Source organism: Electrophorus electricus, chromosome 1, assembly GCF_041902795.1.
Source record: "Electrophorus electricus isolate QZ-2024a chromosome 1, ASM4190279v1, whole genome shotgun sequence".
Classification (NCBI taxonomy): Eukaryota; Metazoa; Chordata; class Actinopteri; order Gymnotiformes; family Gymnotidae; genus Electrophorus; species Electrophorus electricus.
Window position 1 is genome coordinate 40,472,788 of NC_137497.1, and position 19,470 is coordinate 40,492,257.

The 19,470-nt window shown below is 40.8% G+C and overlaps 1 protein-coding gene and 1 long non-coding RNA gene across 7 annotated transcripts; one reads left to right on the plus strand and one right to left on the minus strand.

Moving 5' to 3' along the window:
• Nucleotides 1–598: 598 nt before the first annotated feature.
• On the minus strand, nucleotides 599–8,542 carry LOC118241359 (uncharacterized). Of its 4 annotated transcripts, none has more exons than XR_014125047.1 (3): nucleotides 8,335–8,542; nucleotides 3,880–7,650; nucleotides 599–3,620 (listed from the first exon to the last, which is right to left on the minus strand). It is a non-coding gene; the product is annotated as an uncharacterized LOC118241359 (long non-coding RNA). The 4 variants fall into 4 exon arrangements; XR_014125048.1 differs by having other exon boundaries at nucleotides 8,437–8,481; XR_014125045.1 differs by having other exon boundaries at nucleotides 3,880–8,084; nucleotides 8,335–8,471.
• Nucleotides 8,464–16,312, plus strand: si:dkeyp-97a10.3 (uncharacterized). Of its 3 annotated transcripts, none has more exons than XM_081719876.1 (9): nucleotides 8,464–8,602; nucleotides 8,762–8,819; nucleotides 9,439–9,789; nucleotides 11,854–12,120; nucleotides 12,417–12,701; nucleotides 12,956–13,060; nucleotides 13,152–13,213; nucleotides 13,297–14,691; nucleotides 14,811–16,312. In XM_081719876.1, the coding sequence occupies exons 2-9, from the start codon at nucleotides 8,777–8,779 to the stop codon at nucleotides 14,838–14,840; spliced, it is 2,538 nt and encodes an 845-aa protein (XP_081576002.1). In that variant the 5' UTR covers nucleotides 8,464–8,602; nucleotides 8,762–8,776; the 3' UTR covers nucleotides 14,841–16,312. The 3 variants fall into 3 exon arrangements, with proteins under 3 accessions (XP_081576002.1, XP_081576012.1, XP_026883457.2); XM_081719886.1 differs by having other exon boundaries at nucleotides 14,814–16,312; XM_027027656.3 differs by having other exon boundaries at nucleotides 9,442–9,789.
• The last annotated feature ends 3,158 nt before the right edge of the window (nucleotides 16,313–19,470 follow it).

Here is a 19,470-nt window from a genome sequence, read left to right on the forward strand (position 1 = left end):
GATCTTTGTCTCTCAGATATTTCTCATAATGCCAACGCACTTCCCACTGATCAGGTGGTATGGCTCGCCACTTGCAGTGGGAGCTCACGAAATACCGTAAAAATGCGCGTATAGTCGCATTTAATTTAAAGCAAGGATTTACTAAACCGTGAATCGCTAAAGCGCGGATTGCTTGACCGCGGTTGCGATAGTAGGCTAAAATACATATTCAGGGCCCTGGAGAGGTAAAAGAATACACATGTATTCATCTAAATAATTCAATGATGTATTCGATTTATGTTGCGCTTTTTTAAAATAAAGTGCTACAAAAGAAATGATAGATTACAGCCTTGTTTAATTTGCTGGGAAAAGCATTTTAATAATCGCAAGATTACGTTACTGTGTTTCGCTTTACGGGCTAACTTCTTCAGAGGCCACTGCTGTCAATCTAAAAAATATTTTTAGTTACCTTATTTTAATGAAACATGTAAAAACTTAAATTAATTTCAAATTTTCTTCATTTTGGTGCTGACACTGTGAAAGATGTGCTGTACCCCTGTAATAGTGTTGAGGAATCTCGGATGGGTAGTGTGCCCCGCCAGTCAATAAACACAAGGAGTGCTTTGTTAGCATCTGTTATTGGTTCTGAAGGCAACCTTTACAGCATCTGGATGTTTGTTCAATTCCTTTTGGCCTATTTTTAAGCAGTTCTCAAAGGGTTGAAATAAGAACCTTTTGTTCAACAGGAAAAAAAAATGACCATAAATATGTTTTTTTTTTAGGTTTTGTTCATATTCCATATCATTTTTGTACATTATGTAAACATTGTACAGTGGGTGCATCCCGGATGTGTTGCTAGGCTATTTTACTCTGACAGCAGGAGAAAGCTCCACCTCAGGATCCACCGCCCCCACTGGCCACCGCTTCCCAGTGCACACGGTCCATGTATCTTATCTGATAGAGCTTATGCGTAGTTTGCAGTTCTTCTAGGTATCGGCACTGAATGCTGTTTCAGCAGTACACTTGGTCAACGGTATTTTGAACTCTAACCTACTGTACTGGCTAGGATACATTCTCAGAGTGTGTGTGTGTGTGTGTGTGTGTGTGTGTGTGTGTGTATATATATATATATATATATTCAGTGTGTATATAACAATTACTGTATGATATAAAAATGAGCATATTATGAACGTTTATAGCACCTATCATAGGCTGTAATGTATAGACTAGTAGAAATAAAACGTGTTTTTAGTTTGTTGATGCACAATATTTTTAAAGGTTTGTGAATATCAGCTCATCCAGTGTTTCTTCTCAAATCAAGGGTCTTAATAGAGGGTCTCCCTTTTGCTGCAACAGTCTTTATATAGCTAGCCATTAGAGCATGACTAAGGTAAGGCACTAGTGCTGGAGTGGATAAGCTCCAGTTCATCCCAAAGGTATGAGATCTCTTAACTTCGGCCATCACCTTGGTGCTAGAGTCAGCGGAGGCTATAGGATTATCTGCAGACCACTCGGCATGTTCCCCTCCCCGGCTTTGGCCAGGTCCTTTTATCCCACATCCCCCAGCGTTTAAGTATCCTGAAAACCCTGAGCTCATCCTGCTAATGTCACTACCCACCCGCCTCTGATCCCCAGAGGGAGTTCAAGTCAGCTGCTACAAGGGAGCTACAATCCGTCTCCCAACAACAGACTCTTTTGATGTTATAAGAAACCTGCATGTCTGGTTAGTAATCAAATTCTGCAGGCTTTCCACCAGCTGTATTCATATTTGATTTACAGATTGGTTAACAGGTATGAATTCTATTACATAATTGAGAAATTGAACCTATACTAAATTCAATAAACTCCTCCTTGAACCTTTGTACGTAACCAGTGTGATAGTGAATACCACTGTGTCTTTATAAGTTTGTAATTAATATAACTAGACATAAAATATCTGATATGTATTTTGGTTTAAGTTTCATTACTGTTGTTTTTACAAGTATGTTATTAAAAACACTATTGCATGCCAAGTAAAATACAAATATACTGTTTACAGTAGCAAACATCCTGAAAATAAAGATGAATTTTGAATGTATGTATTTTGCAGCCATCTACCTGAAACCACATAAAAGGATAGACTAGAACCCTAACATGTAGTGTAAAATAACCCAAGTCTGTACATGGACTTATACTTTTTAGACTAACCATGAGTCGATCTATAAATTAACTTGTCAACGTGTGTTTCCATTTACGTGATGATTGATGACAGAAGCCTGTACACCTGGCTAAAGTACTGTAGAATGTCAAAGTCCCAAGGTCCCTTTTCTCATTCAGCAGTGATGCTTTTCATAATGGTAAGTGGAGTTAGCACAACTGAGGCCCACCCTCAGTGGGCACCTCGTTAGGACTCTCAGCTGCCGAGTTTCAAGCACACTCATCACCGCATCAACAGGATTGGGGCAATTCAGTTCTCTGACATAGGAGTCTGGTGGAAGCTCACGCTGATGCTGAAATGCCATTTTATCTTTCTTTTCTTGAGGTGAGGCCATCGAGGAGCTGGCAGTCAGACGCTTCCAGCAGTGTCACAGAGGAGAAGTGAGCAGATCATATACTCCTCTATTCAGGATTGTCCTCACTAGCAAGACCCACCTTTACACCTTTAAACACACACATACATACTCACTCACACACACACACACACACACACACACTCACTCCCCCCCCCCCCAAGGGCATGAAACAGATTCCATGGACCAGTGTGATAATATAGCGCATGATAAAAAATATAATACTGTAGTTTTCTTTCAGAAACTACTCAAATTAGTCATCACTGCATTTCAAGGCTGTTGCTTCAGTTGTCTGTTCGTGATGGGGAAGGCCATGTCCAAATAGCTCTCAACACTTATGTGTCTTAAGTGAAAGGGTGTTGTAGATGGTGGGGAAGATAAAATGCTAAAGTTGACAATTACTTACACACACACACACACACCTATAAGGGGTGATCCAAGTCCTGAGGAGCTAGCTGAATGGGAAGAACAAGACCCAGCCTATCAACACCTAGGCTCTACCAGTCATCAGACACTCACCTAGCATTATCAGCTGGCCAAAGGACGAGACAGAACCCACTGACATCAAGACCAGGGAACTCCTCACAATGCAGGAAGGGTTTCATCCAAATTCCCGCACTCTGAGATGGTACGCTAAGCGGCAGTTTGGAATATACACAAGTGACTGCACACATAAAGGCAATAGTTGTACACAAGACAATTAAATATACAAATTTATGACTATGTACAAGATATATATACAGTGGCAGATGTATCCAAGAAAAGGGCAAACAACAAATCAAGAGTGGTCTGATGAAATAAAGGTCAAAATACATGAATAAACAGCAAACGACCACAATAAACAAATCCACTCTAAACCCTCGTGTACTTCAAGGTGTCTGAGTGGGCTTCTTCTGTCACCCATTAATATATTTTGGATTAGTATACTGTTTTGCCTGATTACACAGAAGGGGCAGGTCAAATGGTGCACTGACAGCACAGCTGTGATCTGATATAGTGGGATCTTCTGTATGTGTTGCCGCGTCACAGTGTCACGCATATCGGGATTGGCAGTGTGTCATTAGTCTCCTCCACTACATTGCTGGTTGATGCCTGTGAAAATAATACACACAAGAAAATGTTAAAATGCATTAAGGCATGTTTAAAAAAAAAAAAAAAAAAAAAAAAAAAGGTTTCACGCAACTAAATGTTAATGTCTATTTCTATTTCATAATTTTGGAAAGAAATTCAATCTTTGAAAGTCCAAAATGAATAATGTGAATAAAGTATGAAGTAGGCTACTGTTGTGGAGACTGTGCATAAAGCAACAAACTATTTAACGTTTGCTAGCAGGCTCAGGTGAACCTCGAACCTGACAACCGAAGTGTCCACTTCACTAGAACTTCATAACCAAGCCGTTTCTTTGGGTAAGGATCTTCCGATGCTGGTTTCTCCTTCAAAGATTGATAAGGGCAGATGCATGTGATGACAATGCATGTGTATTCTTTTCGTATAGGCTGAATTTGGATCTTTGTCTCTCAGATATTTCTCATAATGCCAACGCGCTTCCCACTGATCACGTGGTATGGCTCGCCACTTGCAGTGGGAGCTCACGAAATACCGTAAAAATGCGCGTATAGTCGCATTTAATTTAAAGCAAGGATTTACTAAACCGTGAATCGCTAAAGCGCGGATTGCTTGACCGCGGTTGCGATAGTAGGCTAAAATAGATATTCAGGGCCCTGGAGAGGTAAAAGAATACACATGTATTCATCTAAATAATTCAATGATGTATTCATGTTGCGCTTTTTTAAAATAAAGTGCTACAAAAGAAATGATAGATTACAGCCTTGTTTAATTTGCTGGGAAAAGCATTTTAATAATCGCAAGATTACATTACTGTGTTTCGCTTTACGGGCTAACTTCTTCAGAGGCCACTGCTGTCAATCTAAAAAATATTTTTAGTTACCTTATTTTAATGAAACATGTAAAACTTAAATTAATTTCAAATTTTCTTCATTTTGGTGCTGACACTGTGAAAGATGTGCTGTACCCCTGTAATAGTGTTGAGGAATCTCGGATGGGTAGTGTGCCCCGCCAGTCAATAAACACAAGGAGTGCTTTGTTAGCATCTGTTATTGGTTCTGAAGGCAACCTTTACAGCATCTGGATGTTTGTTCAATTCCTTTTGGCCTATTTTTAAGCAGTTCTCAAAGGGTTGAAATAAGAACCTTTTGTTCAACAGGAAAATAAATGACCATAAATATGGGTTTTGTTCATATTCCATATCATTTTTGTTCATTATGTAAACATTGTACAGTGGGTGCATCCCGGATGTGTTGCTAGGCTATTTTACTCTGATAGCAGGAGAGAGCTCCACCTCAGGATCCAGCACCCCTGTGCCGCTCCCACGCTTATGCGTAGTTTGCACTTCTTCTAGGTATCGGCACTGAATGCTGTTTCAGCAGTACACTTGGTCAACGGTATTTTGAACTCTAACCTACTGTACTGGCTAGGATACATTCTCAGAGTGTGTGTGTGTGTGTATATATATATATATATATATATTTTCAGTGTGTATATAACAATTACTGTATGATATAAAAATGAGCATATTATGAACGTTTATAGCACCTATCATAGGCTGTAATGTATAGACTAGTAGAAATAAAACGTGTTTTTAGTTTGTTGATGCACAATATTTTTAAAGGTTTGTGAATATCAGCTCATCCAGTGTTTCTTCTCAAATCAAGGGTCTTAATAGAGGGTCTCCCTTTTGCTGCAACAGTCTTTATATAGCTAGCCATTAGAGCATGACTAAGGTAAGGCACTAGTGCTGGAGTGGATAAGCTCCAGTTCATCCCAAAGGTATGAGATCTCTTAACTTCGGCCATCACCTTGGTGCCAGAGTCAGCGGAGGCTATAGGATTATCTGCAGGCCACTCGGCATGTTCCCCTCCCCGGCTTTGGCCAGGTCCTTTTATCCCACATCCCCCAGCGTTTAAGTATCCTGAAAACCCTGAGCTCATCCTGCTAATGTCACTACCCACCCGCCTCTGATCCCCAGAGGGAGTTCAAGTCAGCTGCTACAAGGGAGCTACAATCCGTCTCCCAACAACAGACTCTTTTGATGTTATAAGAAACCTGCATGTCTGGTTAGTAATCAAATTCTGCAGGCTTTCCACCAGCTGTATTCATATTTGATTTACAGATTGGTTAACAGGTATGAATTCTATTACATAATTGAGAAATTGAACCTATACTAAATTCAATAAACTCCTCCTTGAACCTTTGTACGTAACCAGTGTGATAGTGAATACCACTGTGTCTTTATAAGTTTGTAATTAATATAACTAGACATAAAATATCTGATATGTATTTTGGTTTAAGTTTCATTACTGTTGTTTTTACAAGTATGTTATTAAAAACACTATTGCATGCCAAGTAAAATACAAATATACTGTTTACAGTAGCAAACATCCTGAAAATAAAGATGAATTTTGAATGTATGTATTTTGCAGCCATCTACCTGAAACCACATAAAAGGATAGACTAGAACCCTAACATGTAGTGTAAAATAACCCAAGTCTGTACATGGACTTATACTTTTTAGACTAACCATGAGACGATCTATAAATTAACTTGTCAACGTGTGTTTCCATTTACGTGATGATTGATGACAGAAGCCTGTACACCTGGCTAAAGTACTGTAGAATGTCAAAGTCCCAAGGTCCCTTTTCTCATTCAGCAGTGATGCTTTTCATAATGGTAAGTGGAGTTAGCACAACTGAGGCCCACCCTCAGTGGGCACCTCGTTAGGACTCTCAGCTGCCGAGTTTCAAGCACACTCATCACCGCATCAACAGGATTGGGGCAATTCAGTTCTCTGACATAGGAGTCTGGTGGAAGCTCACGCTGATGCTGAAATGCCATTTTATCTTTCTTTTCTTGAGGTGAGGCCATCGAGGAGCTGGCAGTCAGACGCTTCCAGCAGTGTCACAGAGGAGAAGTGAGCAGATCATATACTCCTCTATTCAGGATTGTCCTCACTAGCAAGACCCACCTTTACACCTTTAAACACACACATACATACTCACTCACACACACACACACACACACACACACACACACACACACACACACACACACACACACACACACTCCCCCCCCCCCCAAGGGCATGAAACAGATTCCATGGACCAGTGTGATAATATAGCGCATGATAAAAAATATAATACTGTAGTTTTCTTTCAGAAACTACTCAAATTAGTCATCACTGCATTTCAAGGTTGTTGCTTCAGTTGTCTGTTCGTGATGGGGAAGGCCATGTCCAAATAGCTCTCAACACTTATGTGTCTTAAGTGAAAGGGTGTTGTAGATGGTGGGGAAGATAAAATGCTAAAGTTGACAATTACTTACACACACACACACACACACACACACACACACACACACACACACACACACACACACCTATAAGGGGTGATCCAAGTCCTGAGGAGCTAGCTGAATGGGAAGAACAAGACCCAGCCTATCAACACCTAGGCTCTACCAGTCATCAGACACTCACCTAGCATTATCAGCTGGCCAAAGGACGAGACAGAACCCACTGACATCAAGACCAGGGAACTCCTCACAATGCAGGAAGGGTTTCATCCAAATTCCCGCACTCTGAGATGGTACGCTAAGCGGCAGTTTGGAATATACACAAGTGACTGCACACATAAAGGCAATAGTTGTACACAAGACAATTAAATATACAAATTTATGACTATGTACAAGATATATATACAGTGGCAGATGTATCCAAGAAAAGGGCAAACAACAAATCAAGAGTGGTCTGATGAAATAAAGGTCAAAATACATGAATAAACAGCAAACGACCACAATAAACAAATCCACTCTAAACCCTCGTGTACTTCAAGGTGTCTGAGTGGGCTTCTTCTGTCACCCATTAATATATTTTGGATTAGTATACTGTTTTGCCTGATTACACAGAAGGGGCAGGTCAAATGGTGCACTGACAGCACAGCTGTGATCTGATATAGTGGGATCTTCTGTATGTGTTGCCGCGTCACAGTGTCACGCATATCGGGATTGGCAGTGTGTCATTAGTCTCCTCCACTACATTGCTGGTTGATGCCTGTGAAAATAATACACACAAGAAAATGTTAAAATGCATTAAGGCATGTTTTAAAAAAAAAAAAAAAAAAAAAAAAAAAAAGGTTTCACGCAACTAAATGTTAATGTCTATTTCTATTTCATAATTTTGGAAAGAAATTCAATCTTTGAAAGTCCAAAATGAATAATGTGAATAAAGTATGAAGTAGGCTACTGTTGTGGAGACTGTGCATAAAGCAACAAACTATTTAACGTTCGCTAGCAGGCTCAGGTGAACCTCGAACCGAAGCGTCCACTTCACCAGAACTTCATAACCAAGCCGTTTCTTTGGGTAAGGATCTTCTGATGTTGGTTTCTCCTTCAAAGATTGATAAGAGCAGCTGCACCGACGTTTGGTGAACGTTTGGTGGCATCATGGAGCACACACCATCGAGGCTATGGTTCACTTCCGTCGGCCTGTGTTCGTAACATTGCTGTTTAAGTGAAATACTCTTCTGCCAAATTTTGCGACATCCTCTAAGTAAGCATATTATACTACTCATGTTGTCTGTTTATTATCGCGGTGGTCTATATCTATGACAATGGAGCAGATGTTGCACAGGAAGTCCTAACACTAAGTAAACAACCCTCCCTTGCTCTCATGCCAATAGGACAGCGTGAATGGGACAATTTATGCATTTCCCTTTTTGTATTTGCGCTCACCTACCATTATCACACGCTGAATGCTGTTGTAACAAAAAAAGAAAAGAAAAGGAAAAAAGTAATTAATCTGGACGATCACATACTTGGCGTGTTATTTTTTTCTTACTTTAATTTGCGCTCTAGTCACTCGACCGATGGTCTTACTCAGCACCTGTTCAAAACAGGTTTTGACGAAACTGGAAAGGGAGGAAATGCAGACACGTTTCTATCGGGTTTCTCCCACGGTCCTTAGCTGGATACGACTTGAACATGACAACTAACAAAAGTGTACAGTGAGTGCTATCTTTCTTCTGCTATCGAGACATTTAAAATAACCACAAATTTATAAGATAATGTGACAGACGAATACGTTGTTGCTCTGTTCATGTCTAAATAAGTTTTTATCCTGGACTGTCATTGTATCTTTTAATATTTCATTTTTTCTCTTGTAGCTCGTTTGGACTGAGATGAACATATTACTACATCCAGCAGTTGGCGTAGTATTAACAGGTACCCACTTCTCTGCGAATCTTCCCCCCTTTAAATTTGGAATATACATAAAAGACGTACGTTATCACCTGCGCAATATTTAACCGCTCGAATAAACATTTGCAACAAAACAATTCTGAATTAAAATAAGCATAAAATTGAAATATTTTCGCTTTCTATCTGTGTAAGCAGACCTCATCAATCCTATCGCTTTTAAGTGTCAGAAGACCAACAGAAATGTGTTTAACTAGTTCAGCTGCATTCAGTTGAATTCAAAGTTCACTGTATTTAGAATTATGTCTACGTGCATTTGAAGTTCAGTCTACTTATAATTATCAGTCTATTTATAATTGTCAGAAGATGAACAAAAAAATGTTTAACTGTTTCAGTTGCATTCATTGTTTATTTTCAAATCCACTCTATTTATAATCATCTTTACGTGCATTCCCATCCCCCTGCCTCTTACAGATTGTTTTCATTTGTATATTCATTTTTTTAAGGGATCTGGGAGTTACCAACATGAACTGCAAAAGACTAAACTGCATACATGGTTTTTAACTTTGTGTTCTTCATACTCTCAGAAAACAAATCATAAGCTGTTGGTCTTTCTATTTTTCTTCTTCATTCAACTTCTTTTCAGCAGTACTTCCATGGACCACAGCACCTCAGGGCCCGGTGCCGATACAGTTTCAGGTGTCCCCTGTGCAGGTGGCCTCAGGAAGAAATGCCATCTTCGTCCTACAGACCATCACGGACACGTTCTCCATCTCATGGCTGTCTCCAGGAGGGAGTACCCTGGGACTATGGATTGGCGGCCATGCTGAACTCAACCCAGTACCTCAATACCAGGGCAGAATCTTCATCACCGCCACCCAGCTCACGATCAGTGCTTGCCAGCTCATCGATGCTGGAAACTACACAGTCAACGTGATACCGTCCGCTGCCACTGGACTCACTACCAGCTCTCTCTCAGTGACCTTGAATGTGTTTGGTAAGATGTGCACAGTAACACTCCCTCAATGGTTATATTGATGGGCTAGCTAAGAGTTCTGTGAATCATCAAGTGCATTAGATATGGAAAACATTCAAATGTGAGTTGCGCACATTTCGTATGTTGCGTCCCCTACTGCCTTGTAGGTAAGGTGAGTTTGTTTTCCTCTGCGCAACTATTTATGATGATTATGAAGGCTAGGCTCTCCTGTCTACTTGGGTTAATGTGGTTCTACTATAGTCTACTAGTCATTAGGCCTATCTAATTATCTCGTTTCCCCTCACAGTCCAAGCTTTAGTAAAACTCTCCCCTGAACACATTAAACAGACATCCAGCAAGATGTCTCACACAATAAAATCAAACGGGAAAGGGATTAGTACTTTTTTCAACAACAAACTTATTTACTGTTTAAAACACATATTCTTTAGCAAAAAGACATTCGTGAGAATTCGCATTTCAACCAAGGAAATCGGGAAAAAAACAAAAAACACAACCCTAGGCATACACTTAAGCAGTGCGTCTCCCAAAAATAGATTAGAACATTGAAATCATATATGTCTACGAAGTCTGGGCCCACCTCTACCGTTGGGGAAAGGAACAGGAAAATGTTAATATAAAGGGATATCATGAATAAACTCTGGCCGGTAGTGTATTCGTTTGTCCCGCGTTGCTTGGGTGCGTAGAGGCCGGAAAGAAAACTAAAATGTCCACTTCACTCCTCACGGAGCAACACAAACAATTTGCTATAACTCACTCGGTACCGCTTGCAGAGGACTGGGGAATCCAGCTCAAGGGTGCGTAGGGTGCTTAAGTGTGTTCGAACGAAAGATGAATGTCTCTGAAATCTCCGACCTCGGTCCAGATATCCGCGTCTCTTTCGTCGTTTCCCACACGACCTAGCTAGCTACTACGCCACCTAGCTAACTAGCCTGTGCAGTGACCTCTGAGCGCTGATCAGCCCTCAGCCGGAGCCACTCGCTGAACGTGATACTCTGCGCTGAAGTATTCTTTGGCTCTCCAGTGTCCTCAGCAGTGGGTGAACAAGACTCTCTCCCTGACCAACCAGTTCCACCCTACATTTGCGACATCTACAGCATTTTCCACGTTATAGCCTGCTTGCAAACTTTGTCTACCCACTCTCCTTTTTCGTCTCTTTTTGCACTCTCATTTTTCCTTCCTTCCCCAATCCCCTGATTGGCTAATCCTAACGTTCAATGACAAAGTAACACACCAATAACGCTCCTAAATCAAGTATACAAATGAAAAACTGTAGACAATTTCACCGTTTCTCCATCAAACAACGAGAAGAAAATAAAGGAATATATACATATACTTACTTACTTCACACACACACACACACACACACACACACACACACACACTTTCTGGTCCCCACAGGGCTACATGTATATTTACTGTAGATGTAGTGTTTGGTTTAGGAATGAAGACATGTCCCTTAGTATTAAACGTTCCAAGTCAAAGCACAGGCTTAAGTCTTGGTGCACTGTCCCTACTGCAGTAAAAAGGTAGCTCTGATGGGTGTTTTAAACAGTCATGGTGGAGAACATTTATTTTAGATAGAGTTGCGCAGAAACAAGATAACAGTCATTGATATTATGTAATAATAGATTAGCTTAATATATTTTCTAAGCTCAAGTCCAAAAAGGAAAAAAAGATAAAAGTACTAGGATAAAGCTCAGAAACTACCTAGCAATACAATAGCAGTTTCAGAACTAGATGTCACGTTAGAGAACATGTTAAAATCCCAAACATTTTAGTAGGCTTGTCATTATATTCATTAAAAAGGTCTTTGGTGTTGCAAGTTACAATAGTTTCTAAATTAGTTTTTTGGAAATGAACCTCTGTGAAACCAATTAGTCTGTATAAAAAAACAACAACAATAAAAAGAACAACTCAGCAAAAAGTAGACATATCAAATATATCTGCTGGATACAGCAGGTTTCTTGCTCTGTACGGCAGTAGTGGCAGAGCTGCCAGACAGAGGCCACATGTCTAAATCACCTCTTCTGACTCTCCCTCTATTTCTGTGTGATGACCCTTCAGACGCTGTGACTCAAGTGAATCTGACTGTGCCCTCTGTGGCCATAGAGGGCAGAAACGTGTCCCTACTCTGCACCTGGGCCACAGGGTCGAACACCAGCGTGGCGTGGAGCAAGGGCGGCTCCAGCCTCCCCTCGGACCCTCATATCATCATCAATGCTGGCTCTCTCATCCTCAGCCCAGCCAGCAGGAGTGATGCTGGGCTGTACAGCTGTACTGTCAGCAATCCCGTCAGTGCGCAGACGGCGACGGCAACCCTCACCGTGTACTGTGAGTGCGTCGTCGCTCCAGGTGTCGGGATAAGTGGCTTAAAATGCTATTGTAGTTAACAGTGAGGGGGCTGGAATGGGGGGCCAGGTCTCATTTGTGTAATGGTGTCTTTTTGTTTGATGTTAGAAATATTAACATTGTTATGAAGTGAATTTGTGACCTTAAGCATTCTCAGATTCTATTGTACTGCACACACATGCGTGTGCACGCGCACACACACACACACACACACACACACACACACACACACACACACACACACAATAACATTCACCAATTGATTGTGTGTACCCCAGATGGTCCGGACACCCCCCAGGTGACAAAGACATCTTTAGGGTGTGTAGGTGGAGGTGATGCTACAGTGGGCCAGACAATCCAACTCGCATGCATGTCTGTGTCTCTGCCCCCTGCCAAGCTCTCATGGCAATATGGCAGCATGCCATTGACAACTAGCCAAACAGATGGTGGCACGCTGAATTTGCAGGTTTTCTCCACCAACCAGAGTGGGCAGTACGTATGCATGGCACATAACGGCATCACAATGGGCATGTCACAGCAGCAGCTGACGGTCACTGTTGTGGGTGAGTTCTGGCCAGCACTGGGCTGTATCTCCTGATGCTTCGGTCTTCTGTGGAATCATGCTTCTCATTTATCTGCTATTCTTTTTCCTCACTCATCTTCATTCCTTCCATTGTTGCTCCACATCGCCCGTCTTTGGCCTGTCACTCTCTGGTGTTCTGTTGCAAGATTATTAAAGGTGGTTATTTCAGCCTTTGTCTTCCAAACATGCACTTAAACACACACCAAAAAATCCCTCATTCCTGTCCCCTTTCAGGAACATGTCTCAGTGCAGGGGCAGTTGCAGGAATTGTCGTTGGCTGCTTTGTTGCTCTCGTATTAATAATCATTGCCATTGTGCTGATACTACGCCAGCGACATGGTAAAGCTCATATTTTCTATATAGTGTCTTGGCAGTATTGTACACATGCTGTTTTGTGTGATTTCAGACTGATTAGTTTCATCTGTTGCAGTTGATCAGAGACTCCGGGATGTCACTGGAGTTCAGAAGACAAACTTGAACAATAATCCACCTGTAAGAGAAACATACACTCAGACCTTTTTACCATTGGTACTCCCTGTAGTGGCTTGCGAGTTTGACTTTCTCCCTATTCACAGGTTCTTGCGGCTTCGCCAAATAGAATTGTCACTTCTGGGATGCCTCGGAATGGTGACCAGCCCGCCCCACCAAGGCACGGTCAGCACAACTCCAGCGCCTTTCCCCAGTCGGGCCGAGAGAATCCAGATATCCTCATACAAACGGGCCATACTGAGCCAGGAGCTCACACTGTTCTAATGAACCTCAGCTCTCTGGCACACGAGCAGCAACACAGCAGCACGGTGCAACCCCGCACTCTGCATGTCAACCTCAGCACTTCTCATCCATCCCCAGGCCAGCCGGACCAGAATCCTAGACATTATAATCAGCAAAGCAATATGTGCCAGCAAGCATACCCCAATGTTCAAACTCGGACAGAAAACACTGGTAATACAGCCCAGTCTGCATCTGAGAGAGCCTTGGGAAATGGAGCTCAAGAACCCAGTAATCTTGTTCGGACTGACCGCTCATACCCCAATAACCAGGGACTAGATCGCCATATAAATGACCCTGCATATGCTCAGTCTGTGCCCCGTCACAGACGCCAAAACCGCAGGCGTTCCAGAAGCCCTGACCCTGCGTTAGGTTCCAGCACGCATCTCCGACAGATGCCATGGGACAATCTTATGGGAACACCGGCATACCCCAATGCTCAAGTTGATGAATTAGACAGTTCAGAGCACCCATCCCCAACATTGCGAGGCAGACCGTCAAGGTCAGATCCACAGAGGATGCGGTCTGCTCAGACACCAAGATGGAGATCACCTGAAGACAAGCACATGCGCACTGCCTCTCAAGATCCAGGCGGACAATTCCAGAGGCAGGAAGCACAGCATCACTCCCGGACAGACCTGAATGTGCCGAGGCAAAGCACACAGCCAAACATCAACAGCCAGGTGCCCACTGATTGTCAGAATCCAACTATCCAAGCACATGGCACCCAGGCCAGAGCTGTGCCTCAAAATCACACCACTCATACAAGGACTGCTCAGCACATACACATGATTGGCCAGACCAGGCAAGATGAGAGACATGCTATACCATACACTGTCAACATCCCACACACTGTTCCTCTCACTCAGGCTGCTCTGGAACTTCATACCAGTCAGACTCCCAGTCCACTCGCCAGCCGAATTCAGCAAACCCCGGTGGTCCTGCCAACCCCTCGGCCAAATCACTCTCATCCAACCGCACAGCTCAACCGCCAAGGCCGGAGGCCTCCAACTCCCCCTCCGGTCCTGAGGCCTGCAGCATTCCAGACTTTACCACGGAAACATCTGGAACAGTCACACATGGCGCAACCTGCAAGGAAACCTGACGTGCACAGACACATGGGGGACCACCACGGCAACCCGCAAAGACGACCAGGGAACCATCACGTTCATGCCAGTAGGAACCCACCACATATGAACCAGGTGAGAGCTTTGCAAGAGAAGAATCAAGCTGAAGGAACTGCCTTGTCATGTTTGTGGTAACATTTGTATTCAGAAGGTTGATGTTAGTCATTTTTTTCTATTTTCTTTCCCTCTCTTAGCAGTTCCACAGAAGCAGACCCAGGCTCTGAGACGGTCCAGGCAAACCACAACACATTTTGATAAAACACAATACATGTGAACAGTTGACATTTTACACTGACTTAGTCCTTCTTTCCAGTTCAGTGTACTTAATGGTATCTGCACTTGTTTCAAATCTGTTGTGTTCTAACTATGAAAGAGAACCACCAAATGGACAGGTTTATAATAACTGTATGCATTTATTTAATATGAATGACTTTGAAAATACTAATAACTTTTAAGGAGTGGAGATTATCATGAAGGGCTCAAGCAGACTGATATTTTTTTAAACAGAATAATCTAGATTTGATAGTCAGAGTATAATTAAAGGAAAAAAGCATGCTGATTAATTACATACCTGTTTTTCTTTTTTCCTTTATTTATTTCATTTATTCATTCCAATTGTCATTTTGGCAAAGTTGAGAATAAATTCATATTATTGATACCATATTGAGATCCAAAAAGAAATGACTACTATAATGAATTTTAATATAACAGAAACAAATAACAGCAACAAATAAGTTAGCTTACATAGTTTCCATTCATGTGTATTTCTGCTTTGACAATTACAAATAGGCTATAGGAAAGTGAAAAGCGATTGGCATTTGGCTCATTTTGTATTTCTTCTAGGTATTGGTTCCTGTATTTTGCAGTATTCAAATTCAGCGGTATAGTTGACTCTAACTTACTGTACTGGGTAGGATACCTTATATGAGTAGTGTTTATATATATATAAATATATATATAAATAAATTAATTGATTTCTGAATGGTATATTGCTGATACTTTCATCTTGAATTAATAGTCATGTGAAGCAGTTGGATCTGTTTACAGTACTTGCCCTACAGCTATCTTACCTGGGGTCTGGAAGTCAGTATATTAAATCTGATAACATGGGTGGTGGAAGTCAGTATATTAATCTGCTAATATGGGCGGTGCTTCATAGCTAACTGACCAGCTAAAACATTTTTGTTTTGTTTTGAGAATTTTTCCAGATAGCCACTCAGCAAGCACAAACTCAGCACAATGATATGTGTATGATGGTGGGATGTAGGTGGATGTTTTAAAAAAGTCTTTGAAGAAATTAAAGCGCTCCGTTTCTATATATGTTTTTGATTTAATTGTAATTCCAGCGAGCGGTGTCCACTACTGAATTCAAACTTCTAACTAATTTTACTGCTGACACTAGTTTCTCAAACATGTGTGACCAATTTGGTTTAATTAAGGAACTCTTTTTATACGTGAAAGGTGTAATGTGTGCACATTTATTAACAATGAATTTATCAAAGTAACACATTTCAGACTCCCTTCCACTTTCCAGAGTACACTAGGCATTTTTTTGTTGAAATACTACAGGAATAGCAGTTCTTTAGGCTTTATTCTTCAATACTTGGTCATGAGGATAAGGTAAACACTACAAATCAATTGTTTAGCGAAATGTGCAGGGATTATAAATTAAAGATGTGCTTTATTTTCAAACAAAGTTTTGGTCCACTATATCCTTTAATTATAATGACATTTTTGTAATAAAAAAATGACTACAAAGTAAATAATTTACCGTCAACAATGTCTAAGCCTTATTTTAAAGCCATGGGTGCTTCTGCTTTATATATGTATTCATCTGGACATTTATCTCCAACACGTCTTCACCACACAACTTCCTACAAAGAGCAAAGAGACCATATTAAGACATCCCTTAGCAGTAACTAATTTCATAGAAATACCACAGAGGATAAACCACACCAAAGAATTATTCTAGTCCATTATTGGCCACTAGAAATACAATATACTGATCATATTTAAATCATTGTGTGCTTTTGCCATTGGTAATTTTGCTTGATTACAGTTTTGTCTTCAAACAACTTCATCAAAGGAAGTTAATCTAGATTAGACTGTTGTGCTATCACATATCTAAGATATTAGTGCTATAGTTCAGTTCACTTATACAAAATTAATGCAAGTAGCCAGAATAATAAACTAATGAAATCCTGAACCACTGGCAAAACAGATAAGATAAAAATGCAATCATTATATACATTTTCTATGCACTGAACAGAAAAACAAGTGAAGCGGAAATGAGGGTATGGTCTTTTCACACGTCATGAGTATGTGTTTGTATCAGTGCAATAAATAGCATGCAGTGCAGTGGCCACAGCTAAGACTATCACAAGCAAACGGTAAGCCTTGTATTCTTACAGCCTTCGCTGCCATGGTATTAATGGTAAAGCATTTACTAAGATAAAATACTAATTTTGTGCTTGACTTCTGCAAAAATGCTCCCCACCCAGAAAATGAATGTGATATAATCCTTTGATAAAAGAATGTATTAATTGTGATGTATTGCTTTCATCCTGGATTATGCTAATATACTGCTACAGTAAAGTGAAGAAGTGCATTACAGAAGCAAATTCTCTTTCTTTTACATCCATTATAGAGAATTTAATGTATAACATTATTAGACTCATTAGTTTATTCACCATATATTCAAATTTATTAAGTTTAATTAACTCATGGGGATTCTGACAGACAAATAATTAAGTACCAGAATTGTAAATAATTAAGCACCAGTTGAATCTATTGTACTAATACTAATATTTTTATGGTTACCGGATAGGCCTCAATTAGAATGTCAGGGGACCACTTCACTTAATTTTTATGTTTTTGTTGCCTTTTTCTGGGAACCTTTAGACCTCCGAATAGTACTGACTACGCAGCTCTTTCTGAGCAGTACGGTGAATGCATTGTAGTTTATTGACTAGGAAGTTAGAGTCAAACTGACTTTGGGCCTAAAACTCAATACATGGGCGTCATTATGCCTGTTTTAGGGGTCTCTAGCGCCCATTAAATGTTCTATAGCCCCCCCCCCCCCCCCCAAAAAAAAATAAGTATACATTATTAGTTTAAATCGACAACAGTTCTCATTCCATCTTATTCAACCCCTCCTATGTGTCTCTACATTCTCCACATACGGAATTAAAAGGGCATTAGGACGTGGGAGTCTGAAAGATTTAATGTTTGGGCAACCTTTGACACTATTATCGATCGCTCTGCAGTACTTTGCTAAAATCTCAAACAGTTTGCGCTATGTGTAAAACAGTGCAACTAAAACTGTGTAGCTTCATCATAACAGTAAAGAAAATACATAGTTTGGATGTCTGTTGCAGTTGTCCGAAATGAAATTGACAGAGGAACCCCGATGATTGCTAATGTAACGTTTCTTAAAAAGCAAACGACTTTTGCATTAAACAATAAAGCATTTAGAGCAGACATTAATAAATGGTTCTTTTTCATTTTTGCAATTCTGCCCGGGAGCTTAGCCTATTAGAGGTCGTTTAGGCCATTATTCTGATTTACCTCTCACACTCGTTGTCATACTCTTAGGCATTCTTGATAGTGAATGAGTTTGATGGTCACGTTTCCTGAGTGGCCTAGACACATGTCGTCTAAATAAATACGTGGTTAATTTAACGCTGCATACAGGTATGCAGCGTTAAATGAACCCCAGAGCTCAGACCCAGATTATCGAGGTTAATGGACACTTATGCCGATTTTATCCCTGAGTTTCCATTCGTCGGCAAGTTTTGGAGGTTGCTGAGGAAAGCTCCAGATCAGAGGCAAATTGGCCTTCGTCGGAGCTCGAAAATCGGCTCTCGATCTATGTGGATGAGTTGTTCGATCTAGCATACTAAATATCTGGACTTGTAGGCGAGTCCAAATCAAGTAGTGTGAAAAGTGTTGCGATTGGTAATGAGTGCGATGTCGAGCTACAACCAAATGACTACAAGTTATTGTATAGCTAGGTCTGATCTCTTGATTACAATTAACGCAGCGCACGGATTTCCATTTGTTAGGACCGCACACCTGGGAAGGGCATATTTGGCTATAAGCGAATCAGAAACTGCTCATTTAAGTGAAATATGTCTAGGCCAATCAGAAAACGTGACCATCACGTTCGCTCTCATTCACTATCAAACTCTCTCACATTCAATATCAAGAATGGTTAAGAGTATGACAAGGTGTGTAAGACAGAATAATGGTGGGCACGAGAGAGTATGATGGTGGGTGTCAGAGGTTTGATTGGGTTTGTGAGAGAGTGTGATAATGAGTAGGTCTGAGATTGTGTGTGGTAAACAGCCACTCATAACCTGTCTGCCTGAGCAGGTGTACCTGTTGGTCTAGTGAACCATCTTGGTGGTCAGTTTCAGGCAAAAGGACCATCATTGGCTGAACGTTTTTGGATGGTGGAAAACTCTCAGCAGTGACACAGTCATGTGTAAAAACACCAGCAACACCGCTGTTCCTGAAACACAAACCAGTACAATCAGAGCAAGTGGTGAACAGGGTGGAAAGTGCATGACACACTGTGGAAACATTTTTTCTAATAAAGCAGTCAGTATGTTCAAGTCAGTTACTGGTGATTGTTTGTATGGGTGTAGATTACTACAGAAATAATAAAATTCTCTTTCATATATCAACAGTATTCTCTGTAGTTTCAGAAATTGTCCACTTACCACAGACAAAAAAGCATTTCCTGTGAAAGGAATCTATTTGTAGTAGATTCAAAAATGCAAATAGTGTTTTAAAACATCAAGCACACAACTTGCTTTCAAAATATGCTTTTATCCGTTTCTACAGATTAGT